This window comes from Salvelinus sp. IW2-2015, linkage group LG8 (genome assembly GCF_002910315.2).
Source record: "Salvelinus sp. IW2-2015 linkage group LG8, ASM291031v2, whole genome shotgun sequence".
NCBI lineage: Eukaryota > Metazoa > Chordata > Actinopteri > Salmoniformes > Salmonidae > Salvelinus > Salvelinus sp. IW2-2015.
Window position 1 is genome coordinate 5283516 of NC_036848.1, and position 14883 is coordinate 5298398.

A 14883-nucleotide genomic window follows, 5' to 3' on the forward strand; every position below is an offset into this window, starting at 1 on the left:
ATCAATGCTGTCTCACACTTTTAACTCTTCAAACATCAACCGAATGAGATTCATTCCAACTCACGCCGGGCAGAAACATATCCATAACTGGAGATTCTTGATATTTCTGCTAGCTCAACAGGTAGGCCTATGAAATTAGGTCCATCATACTGTATGTCCAAGTGACTGGTTGTAGTCTCCTCCAGGAGTGACCTTGAATAACCTCAATAACAGAGCTGGAAAGAGTTTCTTTTGTTCAAGGGCCTTGTTATAAAGTCTGGCTCACGCCACCGATGCTGTGAGAATTTTACTCCTATAAAAGACATAAAAGAATGTATCAGGCATTGAAAACACAATCTCCTGTGGGTGCATATCAAGAGGTGGTGAGATGAATACAAATAGAACTGTAAAAATAAAGCATGCATATCCCATGACTTCATAGGTGCAGAGTTGTCTATGTAAATACAAGGGGTAGAAGAATATAACCCATACCAGTAAAGGAACTGCTTGGTCAGATCAGATGCAGCGTACAACTGAGTGGGACACAACAACATTCTTTCTCCCTCTCTTTAGCGTTGGATGCAAACCAACCAAAACATTTTCCTTAATGTGTCTACAAAAGAGACAGATCCTTCTTCCCCATCTTTAACACATGGTAGGGAATTGTAACATTTGTTTATGACTTGATGCTGTCAGTTTGTTTGTTGAAGACTTGACTTTTAAAACTCTCTGATTCCATTTCAATTCATTTGTTTTCCAAATACTTCTGAAAATAGGTCTTCCAGTTTGCATGTGATAAAATTTGAAATATAAAGTATTAAGTGCTAGATTTGAAATGTTATTGAAAAGAGTTCCAACAAGTAGACAATAAGTGCATTCAGAGCAGAGTGCAGGGCTTTAAGCAAGCGCAGGAATAACTTCTAAATGTCTTTAATAAGTATGCATTGGGAAAAAGTTTTTTTATCCCCTCGAAAGTTTCCCCTTAGACTCACTGGCTCTCTCTGACAAAGGGATTTCTTTCTTTCACAGAGCCCACCCCTCTCTCCCCCTCCCTCTCTCTCCCTCCCTCTTTTCCCCCGGCCTCTGTAACAGCTGCTGCTCAGTGCTGTATCCTGAGAGAGTGATGATCAGTGTATTTTTTTTTTCAAAGTGTTTTTTTGGAACAGATGGCCAGGGGAGAACTGGGGAATGTGCCAGTACCGCACTGGGGAATGTGCCAATTCCTGTAGCGAGTGAGTTCTCTGGGCCCCAGCTCGCGTGCCTTCACCCTGCCCTCTGCCCTGAGTGGCGCCAGCAGGACTTCCCAACTAGCGTTACGAACATCTGGTGTCTGGGACTGCCAGGAAAACAACCGCTCAGCTATTGAATGTGCTTTATGCTAGGGAAACACATTAGCTCCCAGTGAGGGAGAGAGACCTAGAGGGAGCAGAGAACTGGGAGTGCAGGGAAAAGTTGTATGTGTGTAATTATGTTGGATATGTAATCTATGAACAAACACCTAATTCATCATTATGTTATTTTAGACAAGTTTTTTTATCTTTAAGAAAAGTGTTTAAATGTTTGCATCAACTTTGATGTAATTTGCAATTTACAAAATGTATAGATTACAATAGTTATTTTAAGGGAAATACAACTTGTTTACAGTTTTTACGTTCAGGGTAATCAACCTATTGTGTGATGTTACTATGTTATGTTATGAGTTTTGGCAATAGGTGAAGAGTTGCTAAATGACATTTAAAACATTAAATTACAGATATGACTAAATGTGTGTTTAAAATGTAGATTAAATTATTTAATTTAACCTTTATATAACTACACAATTATAGATTCAATTATATTCATTTATAATGTTGTTTCACCATGAAAGATGGGAGGAAAAGGGGGATGGATGAGAGGGTGACAGAGGAGAGGACTGACAGGGGACAGATGAAGAACTGGGAGGAGGAGAGGACTGATGGGACAGTTTGAAGAACTGGGGGAGGAGAGGACTGACGAGACAGATGAAGAACTGGAAGGACAGTAATTGATAGATCAGTGTGAAGAAGTTAATGTGTAAATGAACGTTCTCCATACTTGGGTCTCATCCATGCATTAAAAACCTTGTTGATTTATAGAGAGGCCATGGAGATGTGTGGATCCAGAAGAGAGCTGGAGGAAGTTCAGCCTCAGTTTACATGACTCCCAGTGTCATAAAACACAAAGGCATCAATCACCCCTTTTATTCATCAGGGGCACTTTTTATTCTGTTCTGGACAAAAAACTGGCAAAACACCCAGTTCCCTTTCAAAAACGAGTTGATGATGATTTAATTTAATGGGATCCTTAGTAGGCAAAGGAATGCCCGTCTTAATTGGAGAGAGTGTATTCTTCCCTCTTTTGTTGTCGTTTTTGTTAGAAATACCATCCCTCTGTCTGTCACACTGCCCCATGTTTTTCTATTTGCAGCTTCCTGATCAGTCAAAGGGAAGTTTTCGCTGTATATCATTAGTAGATAGGGCAGATCTGCCGGTTTTGACTAGCAGGTTAGGGGAACTTACGCAGCAGGTTATCTTTCGGATACAAATACCCAACTGACTGGAATAATTGACCTATAGAAATCAGGGCATTAAAATCAAACTGTTTGTGTTTTAACTAATAGAAACATCACCATGTGAAGATATTTGTAAATATGAATGCATATATTATAGTTACTTAGTTTTATTAGTTGTATTAGTAGTTGCAGCAGTAGTTTTATTCGTTCTAATAGTAGTTTTATTAGTTGTATTAGTAGTTGTATTCCGTAGTTTTAATTAGTCGTATTTGTAGTTGTATTAGTGTTTTATTAGTTGTATTAGTAGTTGTAGCAGCAGTTTTATTAGTTGTATTAGTAGTTGTAGCAGTAGTTTTATTAGTATTTGAAGCAGTAGGTTTTATTAGTTGTATAGTAGTTTTATTAGTTGTATTAGTAGTTGTAGCAGTAGTTTTAATTAGTTGTATTAGTAGTTGTAGCAGTAGTTTTATTAGTTGTATTAGTAGTTTTATTAGTTGTAGTAGTAGTTTTAGTAGTTGTATTAGTAGTTGTGCAGTAGTTTTATTAGTTGTATTAGTAGTTGTAGCAGTAGTTTTATTAGTTGTATTTGTAGTTTTAGTAGTTGTATTAGTAGTTGTGCAGTAGTTTTATTCGTTGTATTAGTAGTTTTATTAGTTGTATTAGTTTTTGTATTAGTAGTTTTATTAGTTGTATTAGTAGTTTTATTAGTTGTATTATAGTTGTAGCAGTAGTTTATTAGTTGTATTAGTAGTTGTAGCAGTAGTTTTATTAGTTGTATTAGTAGTTTTATTAGTTGTATTGTAGTTGTAGCAGTAGTTTTATTAGTTGTATTAGTAGTTGTAGCAGTAGTTTTATTAGTTGCATTAGTGTTGTAGCAGTAGTTTTATTAGTTGTATTAGTAGTTTTAGTAGTTGTAGTTGTAGCAGTAGTTTTATTTGTTTTATTAGTATTGTAGCAGTAGTTTTATTAGTTGTATTTGTAGTTGTTGTAGTTGTAGCAGTAGTTTTATTAGTTGTAGTAGCAATAGTTTTATTAGTTGTATTTGTAGTTTTAGTAGTTGTATTAGTAGTTGTAGCAGTAGTTTTATTAGTTGTAATTTGTAGTTTTAGTAGTTGTAGCAGTAGTTTTATTAGTTGTAGCAGTAGTTTGGTAGCAGTAGTTTTATTAGTTTGTATTAGTAGTTTGTAGCAGTAGTTTTTATCGTTTTATTAGTAGTTGTAGCAGTAGTTTTATTTGTTGTATTTGTAGTTGTATTAGTTGTATTAGTAGTTGTAGCAGTAGTTTTATTAGTTGTAGTAGCAGTTGTAGCAGTAGTTTTATTAGTTCTATAAGTAGGTGTAGCAGTATATTGTATTAGTTGTAGGCCTATTAGTATTTGTACAACAACCTTTTTATACTGTTAATGTTAGTTGTTTTATTTTAATTCTTATTATTTAATTGTTATTATTATTAGACAGTAGTTGCCATATTATTCTTGTGACTAAGTGTTGTTAGTTTGTTTAGTTATTTTTTGATTTGGACACTTGAAAACGAGAATGCATGTCAAGAGATTTCATCCTGCAAAATGTCAAATAAAATAAATCAATAATGCCATTCTGCTAAGTTTTCAATGCTATGATGTTATCAATTTACCAGTCCTTCTAAAATGTCTGATAGATTTGTTAGTATGTGACATGACAGCGTAGGAGGAAGGATGTTAAACGAGCAGAAAGAAAAGCTCCATTAATTTAGCTTTATTTTAAAGTCAAATATCCGTGACCAATTATTTAATTGGCTTTGTATGGTCACCTGTTGCTCTTTATCAACGGCCTTGTTTATAAGCATAGTTGAATCAACTGAAATATGTTTCATGTTATTGATATGCTATATTGCAATAAACACGTTTGAAGGAGAAGCTGGCTTTGACTTGGCTTTCCATTCCCTCTCTGTAACTACTGATGCCTCAGAGGCCATGCTCTTCTTTTGATAGCCTTTAACTTTAAAGCAAACGTATTGCAATGCTTTAGCAATGTCTCCAAACGTGTGCTTGAATACTTTTCACTTGCAGGAGTCCATTTCCATGTCAATGTCTCACCCCACCTAGTCATTGCAACATGAGGCCTTCAGCCAAAGACATGCACAGGATAAAATCTCAGGCCAGACCGTCGTCGGACAGTAGCCTAAATACTGCACCCCCCCCCCCCCCCCTCCCCCTTCCATAGATCCAATTTACCTTTCTCTTCTTGGAGCGTCCCTCGGCCTGCAGGGTGCGGGTGCACTGCTCCACGCACTCTCTGAAGCTCATGTTGCCGTGATCTGGGGTGTAGTCCAGGTCTGCCAGCTGAGCTAGCGACAGGATGTAGTTACAGGCGATTCTTAATATAGCCAGCTTTGACAACTTCTGTCCATAGGAGTAGCAGGGCACCTGTATAGGGTTAAAGTTTGGTTAGGTTAAGGAGGCCCATCATACTGATATGAGAGGATGGTAGAACCAAGTTGAGGAAGTTTTCAGTTAAGCTACGGTATACATGCTCTTTAGATACTATTGCTGGTGTCAGTTGGTGTCATGTGACAGTTTTCCACCATATCTTTCTAAGTGCCAAAACAGCTGGTGATGACATGACCCAGTAAAATTGGTTCACAACAACTTCCCTGATTTGTTTTCAAAGGATAGATATTCCATGTTGGTTTTGGTCAACTAAGAGTTAGTTGTAGTTGACATTGATATTTCATAGTACACCTACTAGTTTCAGACCTACTGGAGTACCTGGAGTGTGAAGAGCTTTGTCATTAAGAAGCCTGTTCCCTGTTTCATATGCATTTGACATATTTTTCTGTCATTGTGAGAGGTGTCATGTGGATATGATTTGCACTGATATTTTGATTGCATATAAATGACATGAATAGACTATTACATAGGGCTACAGAAGGGGAACATGTTTTTGGGGGGGCCAGACAAATAATTGTGTATGTAGAACAGAATAAGAATCAGAGTGACAATTTAACTGTTTGGACTGACCTGTCTTACAGACTGTTCTTTCTCATATCTTTAATGTAGCAAACTGAGCACATATTTTGAACATAATGTCAATAATACCAAATTGTAAATTGTTGACAGTAAAATTAATTTAATAAATTATCTATAGAAGGGGCCTTACAATTTATACTCAAGTGGGATATATTAGCCTACATTCATACTCAAGTAGGATATATTATGATGACATTCACAGTTATTTTCATAATTTCCATATCTCCATACAGTGGCATACTGAAATGGGCACTTAAGTGCAACAAGTTACACTGAGTTCAGCATGAACATCACATTTTGAACAAGAGGCGACATTGTACGGATTGTTTGTTTAGTGAATTCAGTGTTAATACCTGCTTTCTCAGCGCCTCAAAGGCTGCACTGATGGTATGCACCCGGGTCCTCTCTCTGGCATTCGCCAGTAGCCTCCGTGTCTGCTGAACGGCTTTGATCTCAGTGACGACGCCAGACGTTTCTCCTAGCCGTTTCTTTGGCGATTCAACCGGGTCGTTGCTATTGATGTAGGCTGTCTGAGAGGCTGAGGAGAGGGACTTCTCGGAGCGCTGGCACAGGACGATCCGGGACTGTAATGTGTGATCAGTCCCAAATGACTGTTGATGGCCATAACTTGTAACATGCGGGAATGTGCTGAGAAAAGAGTCTCTGCTTGTCGCTGTTGACTCGGATAAAGGCTGTGACTGTGATGATGGGAGCTTCCCAGTAACTGTTGATGGTGAAGCATTTATCCTCATGTCAAGAGCAGTATTCGGGTTTCCAGATGAAATAATGGATTCCTCCACAGATAGAACTGAACCAGGGTCCTGTAGTCTTTTTTGGACAATGTTTCTACATGTCTCTTCCATCAGTTCCCCCATAGAATCGTCGTCCATTATTGAATCATATTGGAAATGTTTGACTTCGTCACTGGTGACACGTTTGGGGTCCCGACCTTTCCGTTTAAACTTTTTATTCCCAGTTGAATCCTTTGAATTGATTGTCTTCCAGCCATCGCTGAGTAGATGTGGATTCCTCATTTCTACACAAAAAAGGCACTATTGAAAACCGACAGCACTGCCTTAAACAATATCGTGCAAAAGTATAATAATATTATATTGTAACTTAATCAATAAAATATAGCCGGACAAATCACTATGCAATGCAGCACTCTGATTACAAGCATCGACAAGCTTACTTTAAATAACACAAATAAAGAATAGACCGCATGTGCAGGCGCGTGTTTCTCCCGTGGATTCCGCGTCTTCTGGAGCCATCAAAATTGGCAGCATTTTTTGTGAATGTGCTCTGAGTTTCATCTGTTTTAGTTTTGCCTCAGTTTACATAGAAGCCCTTGTCGGTGAGATAAGTCGCCACGCCGCCTACAGCGAGAGACCGCCCAAAATATCTCTCGCCGTGCGTAATAACATATTAGACCACTGATTACGCGCATGGCTACTTGGTGACTTTTATGGACAGGCCAACAGAAGGACAATTATAATTGCATTTCAATATTTATCGTCATAAATTCAGTATAATAACACGTTTTTTGATTATTATTATATCACAATCTGTATGCCTTACAACTTAGGTCTAGGCTATAGGCCTCCTAGAGCTGGGGAGCATACCCATCATATTATTTTTGGTCTTCATTTAGCAAGCAAAATTTGTAGTTAAGTGCACTATGGTGCACATGGTAACCGCTAACAGTGTAACCTAGACCTTTTGATGTGTCTAGATAGCAAAGATAGTTTTTGGAACAGGGCAGACAACGGGGGACAGTCCAGGAAAAATCCACCCAAAACCACTCATACCTATAATTTACAGTGTTACATAACACTAACGTGAACACATTTTTCATTTTGTCGTTATAATAAGTTTAGTAGCAAAAAATGGTTGTGGAGATCTGTTGTAGCAAAATCGACTACAAAACCCACAATGCAATGCTCTCTCTATGGGCTGGCAAGCTGGCTAGCAAACGTAGCTACAAAATAATACCAAAGTCAATATCAGTAGCTAGTTAGCTCTAAAATCGCCTAAACAAACTGCACTGTCAATTTAGTGGACTACAATCTCACCATGTTCAACCTGCAGATATATGTTCCTCGTCGAATGTAGTCTGACATTCGCAAAGGTAATGCAATGCACCCTGGACTGATGAGGCACACAGAGGGGATAAATGTGTTAGATCCTCTGTTAAATTACAAATTCGTCGTGGTAGGAATATCGCAAAAAATATGGCCAATGGCTCATTCGAGAGAAGTCAACCTCCCGCGTTATGACATCGGCCAGTATTGACACCTGACATGTATGATAGAGGTTTTCGCGATCTGAAAGTCGTATTCTTATTAACCTCAAGTGTAGTGAGAGTGGCTTTATCGCAATCATAAACTATCAAACACATGGTTTGATGACATTCCGTTCGCTGCGTTCAAGACATTTTTATGAGCAGCCTCCATTGTAACACTATATATACAAAAGTATGTGGACACCCCTTCAAATGAGTGGATTTAGCTATTTCAGCCACACCCGTTGCTGACAGGTGTATAAAATCGAGGACAGAGCCAAACAATGCTTTTCTTTCTAACAAGTCAGTTCCTCAAATGTTTGCCCTGCTAGAGCTGTCCTGGTCAACTGTGAGTGCTGTTATTGTGAAGTGGAAACATATAGGAGCAACAACGGCTCAGCCGCAAAGTGGTAGGCCATACAAGCTCACAGAACGGGACCACCGAGTGCTGATGCTTGTAGTGCGTAAAAATCACCTGTCCTCGGTTACAACACTTACAACCAAGGTCCAAACTACCTCTGGAAGCAACGTCGGGAGCTTTGTCGGGAGCTTCATGAAATGGGTTTCCATGGCCAAACAGCCACACACAAGCCTAAGATCACCATGCACAATGCCAAGTGTCGGCTGGAGTGGTGCCAAGCATTGGACTCTGGAGCAGTGGAAATGCGTTCTCTGGAGTGATGAATCATGCTTCACCATCTGGCAGTCTGACGGACAAATCTGGGTTTGGCAGATGCCATGAGAACGCTACCTGTCCAAATGCATAGTACCAACTGTAAAGTTTGGTGGAGGAGGAATAATGGTCTGGGGCTGTTTTTCATGGTTCGGGCCAGGCCCTTTAGTTCCAGTGAAGGGAAATCTCAGCGCTACAGCATAATGATATTCTAGACGATTCTGTGCTTCCAACTTTGTGGCAACAGTTTGGGGAAGGCCCTTTCCTGTTTCAGCATGACAATGACCCTGTGCACAAAGCGAGGTCCATACAAAAATGATTTGTCTAGATCGGTGTGGACGAACTTGACTGGCCTGCACAGAGCCCTGACCTCAACCCCATCGAACACCTTTGGAATGAATTGGAACATCGACTAATCACCCAACATCAGTACACAACTTCACTAATGCTCTTGTGGCTGAATGGAATCAAGTCCCTGCAGCAATGTTCCAACATCTAGTGGAAAGCCTTCCTAGAAGAGTGGAGGTTGTTATAGCAGCAAAGGAGAGACCAACTCATGGGTCTTCCAAGATGGCGTAGCAGTCGGACGTGTGTCTTTGTCTTGTCCCGTCCTTTACCTTTACACCGGATCATCGCAGCTAGCTAGCTGCTATCCGAGTGGCTACTCCTGGCTAACGTCTCTCTGTCCCGAAGCAAGCACCAGTTAGCCTGGAGCTAGCCTCGTGCTAGGCCCATCTCCCGGCTAGCCAAAGAGGTCAACCAGCCAATTCTTGGGCTACAATACCTCTTTTGCCAATTGACCTGAACCCTTTACTGCCGACACAGAGCCCCGCCAATCCATCACGACTGGTCTGCCGATGTAACCGGCCAAGGTGGTCTCAATAGGCTCTTCCGTTGCGACATCGCCGGATGCCCATCTGCTATCCCCGGCCCGCTAGCTGTCTGAATCTCTGTGTCTCCAGCTCGCCTAGCGTAGCAGCGACTACAGAATTGGCTCCCTGACTCATCTAGTGCTACTCATTGGACCCTATGATCACTCGGCTACACATGCCTCTCCCTAATGTCAATATGCCTTCTCTATTGCTGTTTTGGTTAGTGATTATTGTCTTATTTCACTGTAGAGCCCCTAGCCCTGCCCAATATGCCTTAGATAGCCCTTTTGTTCCACCACCCACACATGCGGTGATCTCACCTGGCTTAACTGGTGCCTCTAGAGACAAAACCTCTCTCATCGTCACTCAATGCCTAGGTTTACCTCCACTGTACTCACATCCTACCATACCCTTGTCTGTACATTATGCCTTGAATCTAACGCACTAGACGACCAGTTCTTATAGCCTTTAGCCGTACCCTTATCCTACTCCTCCTCTGTTCCTCTGGTGATGTAGAGGTTAACCCAGGCCCTGCAGCCCCCAGCACCACTCCCGTTCCCCAGGCACTCATTTGTTGACTTCTGTAACCGTAAAAGCCTTGGTTTCATGCATGTTAACATTCGAAGCCTCCTCCCTAAGTTTGTTTTATTCACTGCTTTAGCACACTCCGTCAACCCAGATGTACTAGCCGTGTCTGAATCATGGCTTAGGAAGGCCACCAAAAATCCTGAAATGTCCATCCCTAACTATAACATCTTCCCGCAAGATAGAACTGCCAAAGGGGGCGGAGTTGCAATCTACTGTAGAGATAGCCTGCAGAGTTTTGTCATACTATCCAGGTCTGTGCCTAAACAATTCAAGCTTCTACTTTTAAGAATCCACCTTTCCAGAAACAAGTCTCTCACAGTTGCTGCTTGTTATAGACCCCCTTTAGCCCCCAGCTGTGCCCTGGATACCATATGTGAATTTATTGCCCCGCATCTATCTTCAGAGTTCGTACTGTTAGGTGACCTAAACTGGGATATGCTTAACACCCCGGCCATCCTACAATCTAAGCTAGATGCCCTCAATCTTACACAAATTATTAAGGAACCTACCAGGTACAACCCTATATATGTAACCATGGGCACCCTCTTAGATATCATCCTGACCAACTTGCCCTCTAAATACACCTCTGTTTTCTTCAACCAGGATCTCAGCGATCACTGCCTCATTGCCTGCGTGCGTGATGGGTCCGCGGTCAAACCACCCCTCATCACTGTCAAACGCACCCTAAAACACTTCAGCAAGCAGGCCTTTCTAATCGACCTGGCCTGGGTATCCTGGAAGGATATTGACCTCATCCCGTCAGTAGAGGATGCCTGGTTGCTCTTTAAAAATGCTTTCCTCGCCATCTTAAATAAGCATGCCCCGTTCAAAAAATTTAGAACTAACAACAGATATAGCCCTTGGTTCACTCCAGACTTGACTGCCCTTGACCAGCACAAAAACATCCTGTGGCGTTCTGCATTAGCATTGAATAGCCCCCGCGATATGCAACTTTTCAGGGAAGTCAGGAACCAATATACTCAGTCAGTTAGGAAAGCTAAGGCTAGCTTTTTCAAACAGAAATTTGCATCCTGTAGCACTAATTCCAAAAAGTTTTGGGACACTGTAAAGTCCATGGAGAATAAGAGCACCTCCTCCCAGCTGCCCACTGCACTGAAACACTTTCACCACCGATAAATCTACAATAATCAATCATTTCAATAAGCATTTTTCTACAGCTGGCCATGCTTTCCACCTGGCTACCCCTACCCCGGCCAACAGCTCAGCACCCCCTGCAGCAGCTTGCCCAAACCCCTCCCGTTTCTCCTTCACCCAAATCCAGACAGCTGATGTTCTGAAAGAGCTGCAAAATCTGGATCCCTACAAATCAGCCGGGCTAGACAATCTGGACCCTCTCTTTCTTAAATTATCCACCAAAATTGTTGCAACCCCTATTACTAGCCTGTTCAATCTCTCTTTCGTATCGTCTGAGATCCCCAAAGATTGGAAAGCTGCCGCGGTCATCCCCCTCTTCGAAGGGGGAGACACTCCAGACCCAAACTGTTATAGACCTATAGCCATCCTGCCCTACCTTTCTAAAATCTTCGAAAGCCAAGTTAACAAACAGATCACCGACCATTTCGAATCCCACCGTACCTTCTCCACTATGCAATCTGGTTTCCGAGCTGGTCATGGGTGCACCTCAGCCACGCTCAAGGTCCTAAACGATATCATAACCGCCATCATTAAAAGATAGTACTGTGCAGCCGTCTTCATCGACCTGGCCAAGGCTTTCGACTCTGTCAATCACCGCATTCTTATCGGCAGACTCAATAGCCTTGGTTTCTCAAATGACTGCCTCGCCTGGTTCACCAACTACTTCTCAGATAGAGTTCAGTGTGTCAAATCGGAGGGCCTGTTGTCCGGACCTCTGGCAGTCTCTATGGGGGTGCCACAGGGTTCAATTCTTGGGCCGACTCTTTTCTCTGTATATATCAATGATGTCGCTCTTGCTGCTGGTGATTCTCTGATCCACCTATACGCAGACGACACCATTCTGTATACATCTGGCCCTTCTTTGGACACTGTGTTAACAAACCTCTAAACAAGATTCAATGCTATACAACACTCCTTCCGTGGCCTCCAACTGGTTTTAAATGCTAGTAAAACTAAATGCATGCTCTTCAACCGATTGTTTCCCGCACCCGCCCGCCCGACTAGCATCACTACTCTGGACGGTTCTGACTTAGAATATGTGGACAACTACAAATACCTAGGTGTCTGGTTAGACTGTGAACTCTCCTTCCAGACTCACATTAAGCATCTCCAGTCCAAAATTAAATCTAGAATCGGCTTCCTATTTCGGAAACAAAGCCGCCCTTCCCTCATGCTGCCAAACATACCCTCGTAAACCTGACTATCCTACCGATCCTTGACTTCGGTGATGTCATTTACAAAATAGCCTCCAACACTACTCTGCAAACTGGATGTAGTCTATCACAGTGCCATCTGTTTTGTCACCAAAGCCCCCTATACTACCCACCCCTTCGACCTGTATGCTCTCGTTGGCTGGCCCTCACTACATATTCGTCGCTAAACCCACTGGCTCCAGGTCATCTATAAGTCTTTGCTAGGTAAATCCCTGCCTTATCTCAGCGCACTGGTCACCATAGCAACACTCACCTGTAGCACGCGCTCCAGCAGGTATATTTCACTGGTCATCCCCAAAGCCAACACTTCCTTTGGCCGCCTTTCCTTCCAGTTCTCTGCCAGTGACTGGAATGAATTGCAAAAATCACTGAAGTTGGAGTCTTATATCTCCCTCTCTAACTTTAAGCATCAGCTGTCAGAGCAGCTTACCGATCACTGTACCTGTACACAGCCGATCTGTAAATAGCACACCCAACTACCTCATCCCCATATTGTTATTTATCCTCTTGCTCTGTTGCACCCCAGTATCTCAACTTGCACATCATCATCTGCACATCTATCACTCCAGTGTTAATACCAAATTGTAATTATTTCACCTCTATGGCCTATTTATTGCCTTACCTCCCTACTCTTCTACATTTGCACACACTGTACATATAATTTTCTATTGTGTTATTGACTGTACGTTTGTTTGTAACTGTGTTGTTGTTTTTGTCGCACTGCTTTGCTTTATCTTGGCCAGGTCGCAGTTGTAAATGAGAACTTGTTCTCAACTGGCCCACCTGGTTAAATAATGGTGAAATAAATAAATAAAATAAAAACTCCATATTAATAATGCCCATGATTTGTAATGAGATGTTCGATGAACATGTGTCCACATACTTTTGGTAATGTAGTGTATGTTATACCCACCTAATTTTTGCCTGCTTGAACGGCAATAGCTCAGATACACATGAAAACATGAAATGACCCAGGGAATAGGTAGAACATCGCTCAGAGATGCACAAAAACAATGGAACATTCAAAATGGGTGAACCTTTACTTTAAGTACTATGGAAGAAGTTAGTACAATGCTGCCACCTACTGCAGAAGAACACAAACAAATCAAATTTTATTGGTCACATACACATGTTTAGCAGATGTTATTGCGGGTGTAGCGAAATGCTTGTGTTTCTAGCTATAACAGTGCGGTAATATCTAACAATTCACAACAATACACACAATACACACAAACCTAAAAGTAAAATAATGGAATTAAGGAATATATAAATATTAGGATGAGTGGCATAAACTAAAATACAGTAGAATAGAATACAGTATAAACATATGAGATGAGTAAGGTAAAAATATGTAAACATTATTAAAGTGACTAGTGTTCCATTATTAAAGTGGCCAGTGATTTCAAGTCTATGTATATAGGGCAGCAGCCTCTAAGGTGCAGGGTTACGTAACTGAGTGGAAGCCACCTATTGATGGCTATTTAACATGGCCTTGAGATAGAAGCTGTTTTTCAGTCTTTCGGTTCCAGCTTTGATGCACCTGTACTGATCTCGCCTTCTGGATGAAAGCGGGGTGACCAGGCAGTGGCTCGGGTGGTTGTTGTCCGTGATTATCTTTTTGGCCTTCCTGTGACATCGGGTGCTGTAGGTGTCCTGGGGGTCAGGTAGTTGGGCAGACCGCATCACCCTCTGGAGAGCGTGCAGTTGGCGTACCAGGCGGTGATACAGCCCGACAGGATGCTCTCAATTATGCATCTGTAAAAGTTTGTCAGGGTTTAAGGTGCCAAGCCAAATTTCTTGAGCCTCCTGATATTGAAGAGGCGCTCTTGTGCCTTCTTCACCACACTGTCTGTGTGGGTGGACCATTTCAGATCGTCAGTGATGTGTACGCCGAGAAACTTGAAGATTTCCACCTGCTCCACTGCGGTTCCATCGATGTGGATAGGGGCGTGCTCCCTCTGCTGTTTCCTGAAGTCCAAGATCAGCTCCTTTGTTTTGTCGACATTGAGTGAGAGGTTATTTTCCTGACACCACACTCCCAGGGCCCTCACCTCCTCCCTGTAGGCTGTCTCGTCATTGTTGGTAATCAGGTCTACTACTGTCATGGGTGAATAGGGAGTACAGGAAGGGGCTGAGCACGCACCCTTGTGGGGCCCCTGTGTTGAGGATCAGCGAAGTGGGGGTGTTGTTTCCTACCTTCCCCACCTGGGGGAGGCCCTTCAAGAAGTCCAGGACCCAGTTGCACAGGGCAGGGTTCAGACCCAGGGCCCCGAGCTTATTGATGAGTTGTATGGTACTATGGTGTTGAATACTGAGCTATAGTCAATGAACAGCATTCTTACATAGGTATTCCTCTTGTTCAGCTGGGATAGGGCAGTGTGCAGTGCGATGGTGATTGCATCGTCTGTGGATCTATTGAGGCGGTAAGCAAATTGAAGTGGGTCTAGGGTGTCAGGTAAGGTAGAGGTGATATGATCCTTAACTAGCCTCTCAAAGCATTTCATGATGACAGAAGTGAGTGCTAGGGGGCGCTAGTCATTTAGTTCAGTTACCTTTGTTTCTTGGGTACAGGAACAATGGTGGA

General features: G+C 42.1%; 1 protein-coding gene across 3 annotated transcripts; it reads right to left on the reverse strand.

Annotated features, from left to right (window-relative positions):
* Positions 1–204: 204 nt before the first annotated feature.
* On the reverse strand, positions 205–6909 carry atoh8 (atonal bHLH transcription factor 8). 3 transcript variants are annotated; one of them, XM_023992238.2, is made up of 4 exons: positions 6709–6842; positions 5870–6552; positions 4722–4913; positions 205–292 (listed from the first exon to the last, which is right to left on the reverse strand). In XM_023992238.2, the coding sequence occupies exons 2-4, from the start codon at positions 6548–6550 to the stop codon at positions 287–289; spliced, it is 879 nt and encodes a 292-aa protein (XP_023848006.1). In that variant the 5' UTR covers positions 6551–6552; positions 6709–6842; the 3' UTR covers positions 205–286. The 3 variants fall into 3 exon arrangements, with proteins under 3 accessions (XP_023848006.1, XP_023848005.1, XP_070300806.1); XM_023992237.2 differs by having other exon boundaries at positions 5870–6909; XM_070444705.1 differs by lacking the exon at positions 205–292 and adding an exon at positions 1043–1315 and having other exon boundaries at positions 5870–6909.
* Positions 6910–14883: the final 7974 nt, after the last annotated feature.